Raw genomic sequence first — 18,650 nt, forward strand, 5'->3', positions numbered from 1 at the left:
TACTCAATAGAACGAACCACTACACACTGCAGCACTATAGACAGCCTGCTCCCATATCAGGACCACAATATGTGAACTGTGCTGCTGTTGCGGACAGTGCTGCCAAGGGTTTTGTCAGGGTAATGCACTGGTGCCAGCATGATGGGATTTTTGATGTTTTCTGATTGGATTTAGAAGTGATTTACTGGGTCACGGACCAACCTTAAAGTTTCCACAAAATTTGTTTTACTGTATCCAAGCCCAACTTTTAAAGCCTGCTACGCAGGGAAATGATATGGAGATAATGGAGTCTGAATAACTCCGCACAGCGTCTAACACGTTGTAACGTTGGTGATAAGCACAAGGAAGCACTGACCACTTTCTCGTTTTTTTCCTTTTTTTCGTCCTTTTTTGTTGGCTGTCAAACTATATTAGTGTCCAACAAAAATAAGTAATTTAGATGAAGCCTTTTGCCAAGATCCCTGAGCCCATTTAAAGCAGAAGGATTAGTGCCGAGATGCCTTTGTCTCCCCACCTAGCAGGATTAGGAGAGATTTGCTGCTAAAAAGTAGTTATTTCAACGGCACTTTCATCCTGCGACTTGGCTAAAGCTGTGTTGGCCGGGAGGATTAAGGACACACAAAGCCCCTCCTTGTGCGAGCCGGCCCCGACGCTCAAACACTTTGGTTTTGCTGTAAATGAGAGATGTCTTTCCTGATCTTTCCCACTGTGACAGTCCACCTTGAGGTTTGTTTGGGAGCCCAGCAACATATTTCTTTACTTTTCCCTTTCTATGCATGCGCTGCAGAGGAAAACTGAGCAACTTTGCATTGCACGTTGAAACTCGACAAGCTTATCAAACTCAAAACTAAACGGGTGCTTGCTTAAATCACGTCAGTATGCGCTCTAAAATGATATAACAACTGGTGATAGATGCTTGTATCACAAGTATAGTACATAGAAATCATTAAATACATATCTTTGCATGTTTTGCCTAGTGGTTAGGGCTGTGGGACTGGGAGGGAGTGTGGCCTAGTGGTTAGGGCTGTGGGACTGGGAGGGAGTGTGGCCTAGTGGTTAGAGCTGTGGGACTGGGAGGAAGTGTGGCCTAGTGGTTAGGGCTGTGGGACTGGGAGGGAGTGTGGCCTAGTGGTTAGAGCTGTGGGACTGGGAGGAAGTGTGGCCTAGTGGTTAGGGATGTGGGACTGGGATGGAGTGTGGCCTAGTGGTTAGAGCTGTGGGACTGGGAGGAAGTGTGGCCTAGTGGTTAGAGCTGAGGATCGGGATAATGCAATGTTTTGTGAATTACAATTCATATTCCTTTCACTATATTTGGTAACAGTTTTAATTAATTTGAACGTATGTGTGTTTTGATGTATTTCCCTCTTTAGTTTGTCACTGAAAGTGTAGCAAACCTCTTTCAAGTAAATACCCCTGGGGCCTACAGCCCTTTAAAAGGGACCATTTTGTTTTTCTCCTAGAACAGCTGTGTCAGTGCACGCCCTTTATAATTGCTTATCAATAGTGCAAATTTGTATTGACAAGCGCCTGCCAGCAAGGAGCTTTTTTAGTGTCAGTTATCCACCAACACGGCCGCCTCACAGGGGCCCTGCCTCACCCGTGACCGATAACTCACACAATTGGCCGTCTTTAAGGGACCCCATGCCAGGAAGGCTCAGGAGAAGTTAAAGACTTCTTCATTTGGGAGGAATCGATCAGCTCGGCTCACCTCTGACCTGCCCGTGTCACGGAGATTGTCCTGGGGGTCAGCAGCGGCGGTCGCTCGTGAGAGAGACGCAGCGAGGGACGAGTATCACGCTGAGTGCATTCAGCCTGCCAGAGTGGAGCTGACAGGCAACTTTACACCAGGAATTCAAAGGGCCTTTGACGGCTTAGACTTGGGCATGTGTTCTGATCTAAACAGGACAATACCGTTTAGAGCAGTTAAATACACACCAGTAACCTTTATGAATAGTCCTCAAAACATCATGCCCTCCAAATGTGCCTTGTTTTATATGAGCTCAGTCAATCCAGCCCTTTGTAATTACTTTTAAAGCTGGACCAAGCTACCCTTACAGAAATGAGGCAGAACTATCTTTAGAATCCCATTACACTGTTTTACCCAAGCATTACCAGCAAGAGGCTGCACAATGGATATGAAGCAACTATGTTCTGGTTAATGTCATCAGAGAGCAATTATGTCCTACTTGTAATTTAGCTGATCAAAAATTGAAAACTTTTTACACAGCAGACCTGGGAAAGAGACTCCACTCAAAACTGCAGAGCGCTCTAGTAATATAGGAGAGAGAACGCCACTCCACACTGCAGAGCGCTCTAGTAATATAGGAGAGAGAACGCCACTCCACACTGCAGAGTGCTCTAGTAGTATAGGAAAGAGAACTCCACTCCACACTGCAGAGCGCTCTAGTAGTATAGGAAAGAGAACTCCACTCAACACTGCAGAGTGCTCTAGTAGTATAGGAAAGAGACTCCACTCAACACTGTAGACCAGTTGAAGTAATCTAATAGACAATATATATATGTATATATATATATATATATATATATATATATATATATATATATATATATATATATATATATACACACACACACACATATATATATATATATATATGTGCCCATTTGTACTTATTTTTCAGTAGGAGATGCTGAATCTATTTAGTCTTGAAAAATATATGTTCACCCCCCCCCCCACCAAAATAGAAACAAACGATTTACCAGTGAGCCTGGTTTGATGATATATATAGAGATTGGCATGACAACATTGTAACATGACCTTTGAGCACCTCTTGAAAGGGGACCAGGCTGATCACTTTAACAAAGGAGGAAGCAGATTAAATGTGCGTTAATTGGAGAACACGGTTTGCACAATGCAAAGGAGCTGGTACCAGGTGGTTCTGGGTGGAGGATAAAGACTTGATAATGATAACACAATCGATCAGCTCTGACCACCTTTGACACCAGAGGTCACTGGCACACCGCAGGAGTCAAATGGAAGGACAGGCGAGTAAAATGAACACAGCGTGAGCTGGACGCTTGACTGGGTGCACTGCCGGAGGGCCCTTGGCAAAGTCAATGGTGGCATGGATCTCAAAGGCCTACATGGAGACATGGAGTTTTGGAGGGACGCCATTGGAATTCACGGTCCAGTTTTGTTCCAACACGGCCCTAAAACCAATGTAATGTTTGGGGACAGGTGAAAACAAGTCTGGAAAACTTGAGCAAAATGATAATGGGGCTTTTGAGAATGTCTTGGTCATTGGACTCTTTAAAGGCAACTGGCTGTTATTTCAAGGAAATCTGTTCCTGAGTTTAGCTGGTAAGCAAGTGAAAATAATATTGCAGCCCGACACCTTACACTAAACCCTGCAACCCATTCCTGCAATGCACCTCCTCGAGACATTCAACTTGAGTAGGTCTACATGTAAGTTAGAAGTGAAAAACCTGATGCATCTCTCAGATGAGCATTTAGATTAGGATCAGGAGCTGATGCTGAAGTTCTCACAGCATGAGGCCAGAGCCGCACTGCAAAGCTTTCAACGAACGCTCGTGTCCCTCGGTCTTCCCTGTCCCCAGACAGTCAAGGCTGATCAGAGTTGATCGATTTTGGCAATTAAGTCTTTTTTTTTTTTTTGTCCTGCTTTTACAAAGCCCCACATGTCCGTTCCTAAACCCCCCGATATAACCCCCTCCCACTACATTGTGTCCGTATTGATCTCCAGTTAGTTACTCTTTAAAACCTGGGGTCCTAGCCCAGACCTCCAGAATGCATCCTGACAAGTGATGAGAGCAAGTCAATGAGAGTTGGTTGCTTGAGAAGAAGAATGAGGCTGGTTAATGAAACATCTGTTAAAATGAACTGTTGGCCTCCACACCTGCTAAAGGGGGCTTCATAGAGGTGTTAAGTCCACAGGCACGGCTGGGGCTGCCTAATCTCAGCTCCCTTTGAACCTGACTGCTGCCTACAGCACCACTCATCCTAACTAAAAGCGTCCATTCGCCTCTAAGGGCAGAAGATGGGACTGCAGGCAGAATCTTGTCCTCTTAAAAACTTAAAATAAAGAACAATTTATCCTTTCACATTCAATTATTAAATACCCACTTTCTGCCATAAGTATTTCACTATAAATTACTGGGTTGAGCAAATGAAACAGTTGGCACACGCACACACACACACACACTGATTAACCATTGTTTTCTTTTTAATAAAAAAAAAAAACAATTAATACAAAAAAAACTGAACATATTACAGAGTATTTACATCTTGAGTCATTACTTTTTTTTTTTTTTTTTTTTACATAACGTTGTTTCAGATAATCTGGACTACTTTTTTAAATATTATTTAAATGACTAGTTATTGCATGTCTACCTAGCTAGATAAATGTGAAGCGGTTTATCGGACGAGGTGTGGAGGGCAGGGAGGATATCCATAAAGGGAACTACCCCAGGCTAATTCACAATGGGTTTGCAATATCCATGCAAAGTAAGAGTACATCGGCACTACCCGTGGGTTTTAAACTTAACGTAAGTGACGGCAAAAACAAAAAGAAGAATGAAAGTGTTGATTTCAGCAAGTTCGTGGTCCCCAGTCCTGGCCACTGCGGATCACAAACAGTCCAGCTTCATGCAGCAGCCTGGTCTTTATTAAACAGCGTCTTAATAAACAAGCCTGATGACACACACAGAGTAATCACGACAGGAGAGCTCAGATTTAAAATGAACATTTAAGTGCCGATTAACACATTAACCTGATTGTCCCCAAAGACTGAAGCGGGTAACATATTGCAACGCTGGGGCAGAATGACTTTGAATCTACTTATAAAAGTGGACCTACAGCCTCCTGCGATAGCATGGCATGCACAGAGGAGCTGGGGAGGGGGAGCCTACATTTGAACTGCAAATCAGCTTAAGGTTGTAAATGGTACAGCATCTATTTCTACGGTCGTATGTTCCAATGCACACTACCCATTTTAGCAAGCTGGCTGGATTTTCCTAGGATCAGCCTGTGTACGAACGGTTAAAAGGGCCTTTGCTTACAGCGATACCGCAAGACTGTTAAAGCAGTCATCTAACCCCTTGTTAGCCCCGAGTGAAAACTTTTAATTATTGCTGTCAGCACTGCTATTATCTGCATTGTATAGCCCTCCATGGTGCTATATAAAATGAATGCTGTTTAATTGCCTTTATAGAAGAGTGCAGGTGCTGTGCGGTCAACGTCAAACAGGGCGAGATGCATTTGCTAAAATGAAGGCAAGATTCCCTGTAAAAGCAACTGCAGTCACACTACAGCACAGGTCAGTCAAATTTCCTTTCTCTGCACGTTGTATCTGATCTTCCAGTCAGCTCAGCAATGCTTTTGCCCTGTTGTTCAAAACTCAGGCCCTCGAAAGGCCAGCAATACTGTAGACCAGGGTTCGTTTCAAACAGGGTCTAAATGGTTTTAACCACTCAGTTGCTTCGATTATTCTACGTGCATCATCAGAAAAATGGCTCAAGCGAAACCCTGGACTGCTAACATGAAGTATATTATTACTGTTGCTATCTGTTCTGTAACTAGTGTAAAGTCTGAGGATCTCTTGAGGAAAACTAGCATGGATGCCCATAATGCTGTAGGCATGACACTATTCGGAGTATCTGGATATGTGTGCATGTGACCAGGGGGGGTGGAATCCACAGTTCTGTTCTATAGAACTACCTGAGATGTTTTACTAAAATGATCAGGGGCTAGCAATAAAGTTCTCGATAAGCCTTCTGTGAACGGATGATTCAGCCAACCAATTGAAAGCTTAAGTCTTTAATTGATTTACCTTAAATCAGTTAAGAGCAGCTTTAAATGCAGGCAGGGTTGTTGCTGGTGCCTGATCATTTTAATAACAGGTAGTTCTAAAAACGTACGGAAATAACAAAAGCGGTTTAAAAATGTGGGAGTATAATCGTTGAGTGAATTGTCTGCCGCTTAGATAAGCTGAAGTCAGCTCTAGTTTAGAAATAGAGTGGCTGGCCAGAAACTGTAACAGCAGCCTGGATCCCTGCAGCCACAGCATGCTCTGGGACAGGCCCAGCGGAGGCGCCCCATTTCTAGTAGGTGAGATTTCATTGCAAGGAGGGACTCGAGTGACTTGGACACCCTGTATCAAGCATTTACTGCAAAGACGCACAAAAAAAAGGTCAAAGGAAAACACCTGCGTAAATACAGGCTACTTGAACAAACCATATCACTGAACTGAGAAAACTGACATTTTTAGGGGGAAAAAAGATTCAACGGACAAGCCTGCATAAATATTTCAAAACTTCCTTTTTTTTTTTTTTTTTTTTTTTTTTTAAACATGGGAGGTCTTTCCGGAGTTAGGACAGGGCTCTGAACCAGCCTCAGCAACTCATGTTGGGTCCAAGCCTTTAAAAGAATGATTCTGACACAACCAAGCAACATCAAGAAAAAGCCACTGATCCACAAAGCATTCTGCATCCACCTTCCGTGCCTTGCCTTGTGCAGCAATACTTTACAGTCGTTTTAAAAACAGGACCGGGAACAGAATTCCTGATGCAAGCAGACACGATGGCGGGATGGGATATTAAACTGCGGTATTGCAGAATGAAAGAGGTTAGAACTCTGGGCATTAGGCTTTCCTGGCTTAGTTTCTCAATCCATCTAAACTGGGGACAATTCTGTAACACCCATGGAAATAAGACATGGAATCTCATCCTGGGAATTTAAATAATAATAATAATAATAATAATAATAATAATAATAATAATAATAATAATACTGTCTCTGATCAGCCTCCTCATTCAGGATGACCACTCACGACATCATCTCCTGCTCTCTGGCGGGCCGCTAGACTCTGGGTGGAGCGGTGGTTCTCATCAGTGGGCCCCGTCTCTTCAGAACAGATGCAGTATCATCCTGTCCCAAGGTGGCCCATCTTCATGATCCATTATTAAGTGCCTCTTCAGCAGCAGTTATAGTTCCTGCTTAGCCTACATGAATTAGGTCCTTTACTTGCGTGTGTGTGTCTTTTTTTTTTAGTTTTTTTATATTTTCTTTTTAAAGTAAAGGAGGGTCATCTCTTAACTTTAGCATCTTCTTTGATTTTCCAGATCATGAGTTCCATGCAAGCGGAGGCGTCTTCGCTGGAATCGTGTCCTTCCACTGTTCAATAAAGAGCAAACTGGGTTAAATAAGTCATCGCGCAACGCTACAAACATAGCAAATTAACACACCATCATGAAAAGTCCTTCAGCCCTCCAGTCAAAGCTAAATCTAGTGTGCAAAAAAAAAAAAAAAAAAGGTGTGTGTGGCACATGTTGTGTGTTTAAGGGTCAGATAACTCAAGATTCCTTAAGTGCTTTGAAGACAAAAAAACCTGAAGCTAATCTGGAAACCAAAGTGGGAGAAATCCAAGCAGCTGTGTTTGGACAACGGCTTGAATAAGAACCCCTGAACAACATTCTGAAAGCAAGTATCCCCCCTAAAGTCATGCAACTTTACCGTTGTCCTGAATGATGCGCTTGAGGTAGTCTGCCATGACAGTTCTAAGGGCTCGCTTGTATGGCAATCCCAACCGGTGAGGGAAGACTATTGCAGTGTCCACCACCCTGCTGTGGATCAGCTACAGAGAAAGACAATTATTAACACCATAAAAGGACACCTGCATGTGTACAGAGGACAGTTCCTTGTAGATCTGCAGCATTAACAGGTTCTTTATTACGATGCACTGGGAGCAAAAGCTTAGCAAACCTGGTCCAAAAGTGCCTCCAGCCCTCTGGAACGGTCGTCAGAGCAGGTATGCAGCTTCTCTGAACACCAGTCCCTGCTACACAGTAATCTGCCAGATTAGCTTGACTGCAAAGCAGCTTAATTTCCCCATTCTCAGGTTTTGTCAATCGCCACCTCTTACCCCAAAACAATAGGAGGGGGGATTATGTGCTTAGGCTCTGTCACCGATAGCTGGCCCCTCCCGTTCCCCCTGTTAAGCCCACCAGGTGAAGGTATAAGAGACACGGCTCTCTCAAAAAGCAAACCTGAGTTTTATGCGATTACACACAACAGCTCCCCCCCCCCCCCCCCCCCCCCGCCACCCGCCCCCCCACCCCTGACTCAAATTCCAGAGGTAGACTGCTTAAAAGATCCAGTTACACTCCATTTGTTATTTCACACTGTGGCTTGCTACGATAGGATTTTGTCTTTAACAGTACGAAGTTTCAAAAGCATGCAAGACTCCCCTGACAAACCCTCAGCCTGCCCCTCCTCTATGACTCGTGGGCGCTACCTTCAGTGCAAGCAGGTCGCTCTCCAGACTGTGTCCAATCAGGATGGAGTCAGCGCTGAACATGCTGAGCAGCACGGCCTGGACATCGCGGATTGTTATGGTGGTATTTTCAAGATCCTCTTCAGTCACCCCTGAAAACCTGCCAACACATGCACATTTTGCCATTGGCTGTTAAAGCTTAAAACATTAAATCCTTAACGGCATATTATTATTATTTGTTTATTTAGCAGACGCCTTTATCCAAGGCGACTTACAGAGACTAGGGTGTGTGAACTATGCATCAGCTGCAGAGTCACTTACAACTACGTCTCACCCGAAAGACGGAGCACAAGGAGGCTGAGGAAGTGACTTGCTCAGGGTGACACAGTGAGTCAGTGGCCAAGGTGGGATTTGAACCAGGGACCTCCTGGTTACAAGCTCTTTTCTTTAACCACTGCACCACACAGCCTCCTATAGCATTTTACTAAACGTTTGACCAAAAATGTACAGTTTAATTGGATCTTGCATCAATTACTTTAATGTACTTTGTTTTGAAACCCAGGACTGACAAACTGGGTGCCAGAGAGTTTTAAGCCCTGAAGTTAGCCTCCCCTTTAAAAGTGCGTACATTTCTAGTTAAGCAAAATTGGTGTGAATAAAATGGTTTTGATAACAGAGCCTAGAGCATTGCAACTAAAACATTACAAACCACAGAGTGCGAGACAGGCTGGTTGTTACCTGGTGTTGTAATCCACGACTTTGCTGTCAGGTTTGACGAACGTGTCGTAGATCACTTTCAGATCGGAGTTGATCACCGTGACCCTGGTAAGCTCCAGACCTTGCTTTGTGTAGCACTGCAAAGGGAAAGGCTAGACTGATGAAGAGAGCCTAAACACGACACAGAATACACTGTCGAGCACTAGCAGTTATGCAAGCTCCAAGGGAAATCTATAGGAACAGCTGATCTATCCAGTATAAAAAAAAAAAAAAAAATGTTGGTTGATTCAATAAATAAAAATACATAGAATTTTTTAGTTACTTTATGATCTACTTTGGTCTCATTCAATCAAACTAAGAAAAATGCATACTAGCTCCTGAATGCAAAACTGGATTGAGTGTCTGTGTATGTATATATATTGAATCTGCCATATCAACAAATCTGAATGTCGTATCAGGGGTCTGACTAGCTTACCTCCAGATAACCAGTCATGTCACAGGATTTAGACACAAATTATAAGCACCGTATGACACTGAATTATCCCGAGAGAAGAAGATCCTCACCATCTCACAGTCCAGAGCGTAGACCCCAGGGTTCCCCTCTTGTGAGGCGGGCTTGTCGAACGTCTGCACATACCCGTCCAGATTCTCTTTGCGCGCGTCCTGGACGTGTTGCTGAAACAAGGAGATTGGGTTTACTTTCGTTTACAGACCCACCAAAACAACATTACAAAAGCACGTGGGGTATGGTGCCTGTGATATTTGCACAGTTATGTGTACCAGGTTTGTACACTGCAAGCAATGTAAAATGCTCTAAAACCCAGCAGGTCCACAGTAAGTGAATGTATGAGGTTTTCTATATTGGGAGAAAACATTTTGTGTATTGCATAGCTGCACTGCCCCCTTGTGATCCTTTGTGGAACTAAGCCTACATAAAAAGGCAAACCAAATCAAGAACCAATTAAAAAAAAAAATCAACATATTTAACGGGCAGATCCTTCAACCTTAGTAGCATATCGTTTCATTTTTCAGTTTTAAAATTAAATTCTCATGAATGTATTCATTTTTTTTAACTGCATGTAATAACAGGCCTTTGGATATTTCTGTGTCTTCCTGTATTCAAGATCACAGCTTTTTTTCTATTCGATTTTGACCTTCAAAGCCATGTAACAGCAGCAGTTTCCCCACAGTAGTGATCATGCTGCCCGCACTGTGAAGATCTCCTCCACCTACCTTGGATACCTGACAGCCTGTGGACCCCACCGCTCCAGAGCAGCAGCTGTACTGAGTTTCCCATCCATCAGGAGCTGGGAGAGAACAGGCAAACCTTTAAACCATTCGATCGCTCAGGGGAGCGTCGTAAAACTGTCCGGGGTTCATTTAACAAGGAACTGTGCAAGTAGTTACTGTAGAGCCAGGGTCTCCAACCCTGGTCCTGGAGAGAACAGGGTCTTCTGGTTTACATTTCAACCAAGCTCTCAGTTATTTAACTGCACCAATTATTGGCTTAATTAGTCAAGATTAACAGGTGTTCCAGATCTTTAGCCACTGATGATGTAAAGACACCTAGCAAACCTGCAGGACTGAGGCTCTCCAGGACCAGGGTTGGGGATCCCTGCTGTAGACAGTTAGACCGTCTATAAAAGGTGGCCTTTTATACAGGTTTGACTGGAACTAAAAATCAGGACTGCTCAACTGAAATGCAACCCTTGTGATTTATCCAAGGTCTGTACACCAACGTGCTGTTAAGGTAAAAAAAATAAAATCAAACTGTAAATGTTTTGTAACTCTTAATAAAAGAAAGATTTAAACGCTATGCAGAAACCTTAAATTCAATTTCCCAGTTGTTTTGTGTAATTTTAAATTTCACAATTAGAGAAACACTTTGTTTTTTATCAAGTCTTGGATAAACAGGCTCCTCAGTCTCATGCAGTCCTCTCCCAATCCCCACTCTTCACTGCTGCAGGTCTCTTCTGAGCAGGATTGTAAAGGATCTCAGTAGCGCAGTATAAAGCTCTTTCATTCTCCAATACGCACCTCTCTGTCTCCGCAGTCTCCCCCAGTGGAAGGTACACTCCTCCCTTCGAACGCAGTTCCCAGTCGCAGAGACTGTGTACTCGGACCCACAGCGGCAACACACTTTGGTGAAGGCTAAAGAGAGAGAAAAACATTTTAAAATGTTTCAATTCTGAAGTTTACTCAGCCAGCACTCCCTTTGTATTTACACATCAACACATTTTGAAGCTCCAGAATTAAAGGAGTTGGATAAAGTCGTTATGTCAGTATGTTATCGGAACATTATTCAGCAGGTTTCATTTGAACTTCATGAAGCTCGTTTAGATAGAATTCTCTAAGGGGCTGTACTCACGATCGAGGACTTTCTTCTCAGCGGCCGTGTGGACGATCGCTCCCCCTGGTCTGTCAGGGTTTGGTCGGGGGTATCCATGCTCCTGAAGCTGCTCTTCAGTCATGAGGTACTCTCTCATTTTCCTGTACAGTGTGGCGCCTGGTAAATAAAAAAAAGCCATTTCATGAATCTTCATTTAAAACATTTCAACCACTAACTAAATACACAATTTTAAAAGATGAAAAAAACTGTAATAATTTATGAAAGCAAAAAAACTCCTGCATCCAGTCCTGGGCTTTCAAAACTATCCTCAATCAAGTTATATTATTGCTGCAGGAACTACTTCTGATAGCAAACAAACATTCTCGGGTGAGGCTTGTGCATGCAGTGATCAGTGCAATCAGTCCAGAGCAGATATAGCAGGGACCCGATCACTCAAATTTCTGGCACCTGCTCATGACAATAATATACCAAAAGACTGCAGGCTGTGACTTGGGACTGGGACAGCGTGCAGATATAAAGTTAATCATTCGAGTTTGCTCTTCACCTGTGAGCTCCTCCTCCTGTGGTTTCCCCAGGAGGTTCAGTGTGAAGCTGGTCTTGGCTGCCAGCCTCCCTCCCAGCAGCTCCTCGTGGGAGAGACTCTTCTTATTCACACTGGGAGGCTCTGAAAGAAAAGGGCAAACGGTTTTACTCTTGAGGTGCTATGCAGGAACGATGCATCCATGTCAAGTATACAGAGAGGAACGCAATTCAAAGCTGTATTGAAACGCACTGTTGGTAGGGGACGTGGGGACAGTGCTTTGGCCCCGGAGCTTTTTCAGCGTGTTCACGGCCACATTCAAGTAGATATTGCGGTTGCTGCTTCTGTCATACACCACCTTCTCTTCTGCCAGGGCCTGCAAGGAGAAAACAAATACAGGGTTCTCTCATATATGCAGCTATTTTAAATCAGCTACCTTTGTTTTTTCAATACACATGGAAAAAAAAACCTAGTTCCATTAGAGGCGAAACAACTCCCCTAGTAAACATTTTTTGGCATTCACTTGTTGGCGAAAGTCCTCCACCAGCTAGTTTTCACTCACCTTCTCAAAAGCACCCTCTTCGGATGAGCAAAACTTGAGGCACTCGTCAATGAAGAGATTGAGATACCTCTGACGGACATTAGTCGGGACTTTGGCACCAAACTCGGTCGGAATGATGGGCCTCTTTAAAGAAGAAAAGTTCTGTGGGGGGTAGATATGTTTTAGTCCAATAGCCTAAAGCAAGACGTGGAAAAGCCTTCCTCCCTCCCCTACTTACCTTTAAAGTAGGGGTGTGCGCTATTCTCCTCTGCACTGCAGTGCTGGTGGTCTTTGATGGGAAAGAAGCGGACGTGTGAGCTTTGAGAGTCAGGGAACTGGATCCAGACCTGCTGGGTGAGGCCACGTTGCTGCCAGCCTTCCTTCCTTCCACTGGGCCTGAAGAAATAGGAATGGGACTTTGCTTGACAGTTTGAAGCACCCCCAAATTCACACTTCTGACAAATAACAATGTCTGGAAATGGACAGGCAATTCAGATTTCTCCCCCCTTGCAGATGCTTCCAGCAAAATTATTGGCTGTGCAAATGTCCGTTTTTAGCAGCATATCTGTACCATACCACAGCTGCAAACACACAATTAGTGCCATCAGGATCACGCTGAATGTATGAAAAGTGTGACGTGCATTCAGACTGATGGATATAACTTACACCATATACCCCCAGAGTCCGATCACATATAGTTACTCAGTAGCCAGAGCGATCCAACTGTACTCTTGACGTTTTTTAGTTTTCTGTATGGCGCACAAACTGTCAGCGATTGTTAAACCAGTGAAAGAACACTTTTGAAAAGCCACTTTCTCTCGCATTTTCTAAACTCCAGTGCTTGAAACTCGCACTAGCCCGGCACCCACTCCTGGGTTTAAAAAAAACTCCCTTGTTTAGGAATATTATTGAAATAAGCAAAAACTGGTCAATCTTCTACTTGGCGTTCTACAATTTACTTGGCGTTCATGTGGCTATAAGAGAGGGATCTTTTATTATATTTAAGCATCAAGTTCCTAGCCCCTGATGAGTCAAACAACATACTGAAGGTAGTTCTGAAACCCAGGAACGGGTGCAGGGCTGGTTTGAGTTTCATGAAACACGGATCACTAAGGTACCAGAGCATTCATATAAAAAAAATTTAATTAAATTAAAAAAAAAAAAAAAGTGCTTGTGTGGTCGCACCACATTTCGCAGCTGGTGCAGCCAGGGTTGGCCGATGAGCAATCCTCTTCTTCTCTCCTGCGTATGCCGCGGTGGTTGCAGCGGTTTTTGCTGCCGCAGCCAGCTGTACTGCCTGCTGCTGTGCCATCTGGATGCGCTTGTAGCAGGTCTCCTGGGCAGTGGCCCTTCTGTAGGGTCGGACGGGCTGCTTCGGGGCTGCTTCCACCTAAAGAGCAGGGTTGACTTGTTACGTTTGTTTTGACTGGATTTCCACCTCGCCACTAATTTCCACACTACAAAATTCTACACCCTTCAAGTCCCAGCGTTTTACCCACCCAAGCCACACACATTGCTAAAAAAATACCCCCATTTCTAAAGTCTAGTTATATAGTCAAATCACATATTTTGCATTCACTATTCAATTGATTTAATCCAGACAACCTGCATTTGTGTGGAGAAAGGACCATGCTCACTTAAGACAAAAACAAAACAAAAATTTAAATAAAAAAAAAGAAAAAAAAAGAAAATCACAGCTTTTCTTAGCATCTCTCCGTGTGGGATAACCAATGCAAATTCAAACACCTGCACTTCAGTTGTTTCATCGGGGAATTATACATCCTCCAGGGTCATGCCTTTAACCTGCAGTGGGGATCTCGTGCAGAAAGTCGTTGGCTACTCAACAAGCCTGGTAATAGGGTCATGCAGCTCTCCTCACTTACGTCTCCTTTGCATGCAAAGTGGGAAACTCTCTTCTTCTGTCCCGGGAAGAGCGTTGTTAAAGTGTCGTCTGTGCTTCCGTTCTCGGGGGGCTCGCTGGGTGCCTGCGAGAACGAAAACGACCACTCAGCGTTACAACGGGAGCAGCTGTCCTGTCCTCTGTAAATACTGTCATACAAACCCTTTTCTTTAACACACATTATTTAGGTAGCGTGAATAGGGTACAGCAATCCCATAGCAGGGTAGTCGATTAGCACCCTTTCAAATACTTCCATTATAAACACTTAGAATGGAGCTCTTAGGAACAAGCAAACAGAGCATTCTACTGCTTAGGTCTGGTTTAATGATCTAAACAGCAGAACATACACATACCTCCGCTCTTCAGCTCTATATTTATTAAATATACACACACACACACACAATATATATATATATATACATATATATATATATATACATATATACATATATATATATATATATATATACACACACACATATACACACACACACACTATATATATATATATATATATATATATATATATATATATATATATATATATATATATATATATATATATATACACACACACACACTACTGAGAAATGAATTTCATTAAATCATTTTGGATTCATGCGACATGCAAAAACCATATATTTGAAAAAAAAAAAAAAATTTAAATGAAGAAATGCACATTGCTGCTCTACCTGTTTCGCTTGCCTCCCCTTGTCCTCCGTTTTCACATCATTTGATTCATTAAATATCCTCAGGCACTCTTCCATTGGGTCCTCCTCGTAATCCAGTTCATTCTGCAAGCTGGAGTAATCCCGGTCATCCTCCTCCTCCTCCTCCGCCTCCTCGATCTCGTCCTCTGAAGAGGAGAACGCAGAGGCTTTCCGCTTGCTGGTTTTACGCTTTCCCTGGAAGGAATCCCCTTTGCTGGAGCTGCTGGCCTGACCCGGGTGGTCTTCATCACCGCTCTCGTCACCAAACAGATCCACGTGACTCAGCGTCCTCTGTTTCAGTTTTATTTTCTGGGGCCTCTTTCCTTCTTCCTTTGTTGAGCTGCTCTTTTGCCCTTCCTTTACCGATTCTTTGCTCCCTGTTTTCTTTTCTTTGCTCCCCTGCTTCCCGTTCTTCAGATCCTTGGATCCTGAGGGGTCCTTCTTGCTCCTGTCTCCCCTCCCCGCTGCTTTGCTTGTCCCGTCGCCCTTCTTTCCACAGCTGCTGTCCGAGACCTTCGGCTTCTCCTTTCTCGCCCCCTCCGGCGCGTGCTTCTCCTTCTTGCCGCTGCTGCCTCCCTGACCCTTCTCCTGTTTAACTTCCTTCTCTTCGCTTTTGTCTTTGTCATTCACTTTGTCTCCGCCTTTGCTTTTGTTCTCCTTCTTCCCATCGTTTCTGTCCTTCTTGGCCGCCTCTTTAGAACTGGACGACTTCACTTCCTCCCCCTTCTTCCCTCCCCTCTCCTTTAAACCCTCCTTGTTCTTTTTGCCAGAGGGTTCCTTCTCTCCGTTCTTGACTTTCTCCGCTTTCATCTTTTTGTCAGACGCTTTACTGCTCTCCTTCTTCTCTCTGCTTTTTCCCTCCTGCTCCCCAAGCTTCGCACTATCGGTATCTTCCGGGTCGTGCTGCGCGGCTCTCTCCTTCCCCTCCCGATTCCCGCTGTCGCCCGTTTCGTCGTCCGAGAAGCTCCCGCGCTGCAGGCGGCTGATGGGACTGGGACGATATCCTGTCCCATTTTCATCATCCGATTCAGAAAAGTCGGCCCCAACTTCATATTTCTGGAAGTCCGTTTGGCGACGGGGTTTCTTGGCGGTGGGGACGTAGCCTTCCTCTTCTTTCACTTCTCGATTCCTCCTGCCTCTTTTCTGGTCCTTGGCATTCTTTTTATTCAAGTGCCTCGCCGAGTAGTTAGACAAAGGGTCATACTCCAGATCGGTTGTGGGTTTTGTTTTGTCAATAGTGTATTTATTACAAATCAATGCTGAGGGTGCTGCCTTTTTGATTGCTGCCTTGGATACGACCGCAGGAACGTATTCCAGCGAGTTGCCTTTAGACTTACTATCGGGGTCCAACGTGTACTTGCTGGAGTGTGGGGTGGGGTTGTAGTCCCTGACCGCACTGATCTGATAGCTACTGGGGTCGTACTCAAGGGAACTGTAGGCGTCGCCTTTGACCTCAGCCACGTCCTCGAGCCAGGACAGTTTCTTCTGCTCCCGCTCCACCTCGCTCTTGACAGCCTCAATGGCCCGGTTGACCAGCTCCAGCTCCAGGTTGCTGGGCTCCAGCTCCACTGAGTCGCTCCGGGTCGACTCCTCTCCATTCTGTCCCGCCGGCCTCGTGACTTCAGGGCTGTACGGGTCGCAGCCTTGCTCTGTAAAGAATTGAGAATTTCAGCAATGCGTTTGTTTATTTCGGCGCTTGTGAAAATGTTGGTGACACATACTACTTCACCACAAAGTTCGGTCAGTCCCTGCTGAGAAAAGGGGGTGGGGTGGGGGTGTACATTCACAGTTGCTCCTAAAGTGGCTAAAGTTTTATGTGGGCAATTCTGAGGTCATAAAATCGACAATCCACTCAAATCGTATAAGTGGCTGGCACACAGGATCCCACAGCTGCTCTGAAATAGCCAGGTCTTTTAGACAGATGTTAAAAGAGATGTACAGCTGGTATCTCCTGCAGTCGCAAGGGCCCCTCGTTGTTTACACACTCCCACAGTCTACCTAAGCAAGCACCTTCATTCAGCTTGGCTCTGGGGGTTGTCTCCTCGGTGCTGGTTTGCACCAAGGGGCAGATTTATCTTAACATAACAGCGCAGTACAATTAATACACACGATGCTGTTTACAAGGAAAATAACAAATGGACCCTTTAAGTTTGTGTTGCTTGTTATGACTATATTTCGCGCTACAATAGTACAATTTACAAATGTATTAAAATAATTATAGCGAGTTTTTTTTAACTATCTGCAAGCACAACATAACCAAGGTGCAACTGTTTTATCTGTATGTATTTATGTATGTATGTATGTATGTATGTATGTATGTATGTATGTATGTATGTATGTATTTATTTATTACACAGAATAATATGGGCGCAATTAAAGTATAAACCGAACTAGTAGCGCACAGATGTTTTGCAGGTCGATTTGGCATGAACACAATCCTCCACTTATTTCCGGTCCAGCATCACTTGGATGTTTTGATTCTGGGATCTCTCATAAAAACAGAGAGTATGAATTAAGAAGACTATTGAATACAGTACATTCCACACACACACTGATCTACAGAATTCAAACGCAACTGATCAGAACGTTTTTGTCAAACAAAAGCACGATAAAAAGAACGAAAAGAAACGTCCTTTCACAGCACCGTCCTTTCACCGCCCACAAAGAGCGTTCTCCTAAAAAATAAATCATGCAAACACGTACTGTATAGAGACGTTAAAAAAAGGCAAAGACGCGCACTCGTACCCTGCTGCGTCGAGCTCCGTGCCTTGCTCTCCTTACAGGACGCCCTCCTCGGTTTGCTGTGTCTGAAGTGACAGTAAGGTCTGCTGCAGAGCTCTCCTCCGTTCTTTGCATTGTTGTTGTTGTTATTAACGCAACTCCCGGGGCTGTTAATAAATGGACAGTCAATCCCTCGAAAGAAGCCCGTGGTTCTCAGCATCCTCCTCCTCCCCCCCGTTTCATACCCGTTGTGACAAACTGACGGCTGTTTTGATATTTTTTGTTTTTTTTTGTGTCTCACTTTTTCCGCTAGAGAAACGACAACAATAACACATCCACCCGCGCCGCCATATTTAACAAGAAAAAAAAACAAACGCCGACAAAAAGGGCCGGCCGGCGCGGACCATTGCGTCAGCGGGCGCGCCGTGGAACTGCCTGTTCCTGTTAGGTTATTATTATTATTATTATTATTATTATTATTATTATTATTATTATTATTATTATTATTATAAGTATTATTATTATTATTATTATTATTATTATTATTATTATTATTATTATTATTAATTTCTTAGCAGACGCCCTTATCCCGGGCGACTTACAATCGTAAGCAAATACATTTCAAGAATCACAGTACAAGTAATAATACAATTAAGAGCAAGATAAATACAATGACTTTCGTTCAAGCAAGTACAAGTATGACAATTCAATAATACAGCAGATAACAGTGTCAGTGATAGTTACATCAGGATATGATTAAATACAAAATACTGCAGGTTAAACACTTGTCAGATTACAGTATTCTGAAGTACAGGATTAAATGCAGTGAAATAGGGGGCAGATAAGAGCAAGTAAAGCGCATTTAAGGAAGGTTGATAAAGTGTCCAGAGGGGGAAAAACTGAGTTCTACAGGTGGTGGGGTCACGAACTTCTAAACAG

The 18,650-nt window shown here is 43.8% G+C and overlaps 1 protein-coding gene across 2 annotated transcripts; it reads right to left on the reverse strand.

The window, feature by feature from the left end:
- Positions 1 to 4,259: 4,259 nt before the first annotated feature.
- LOC117966381 (RNA exonuclease 1 homolog) lies at positions 4,260 to 18,105 on the reverse strand. 2 transcript variants are annotated; one of them, XM_059014890.1, is made up of 16 exons: positions 17,736 to 18,105; positions 14,973 to 16,639; positions 14,264 to 14,365; positions 13,569 to 13,770; positions 12,619 to 12,776; positions 12,402 to 12,542; positions 12,092 to 12,215; positions 11,864 to 11,983; positions 11,338 to 11,475; positions 11,007 to 11,120; positions 10,203 to 10,276; positions 9,534 to 9,644; positions 8,991 to 9,106; positions 8,274 to 8,412; positions 7,493 to 7,613; positions 4,260 to 7,153 (listed from the first exon to the last, which is right to left on the reverse strand). In XM_059014890.1, exons 1-16 carry the CDS (start codon positions 17,929 to 17,931, stop codon positions 7,065 to 7,067), a joined length of 3,612 nt encoding a protein of 1,203 aa, XP_058870873.1. In that variant the 5' UTR covers positions 17,932 to 18,105; the 3' UTR covers positions 4,260 to 7,064. The 2 variants fall into 2 exon arrangements, with proteins under 2 accessions (XP_058870873.1, XP_058870872.1); XM_059014889.1 differs by having other exon boundaries at positions 13,566 to 13,770; positions 17,736 to 18,104.
- Between the last annotated feature and the right edge of the window lie 545 nt (positions 18,106 to 18,650).

The sequence above is a fragment of the Acipenser ruthenus genome, chromosome 49 (assembly GCF_902713425.1).
Source record: "Acipenser ruthenus chromosome 49, fAciRut3.2 maternal haplotype, whole genome shotgun sequence".
NCBI classification, from domain to species: Eukaryota; Metazoa; Chordata; class Actinopteri; order Acipenseriformes; family Acipenseridae; genus Acipenser; species Acipenser ruthenus.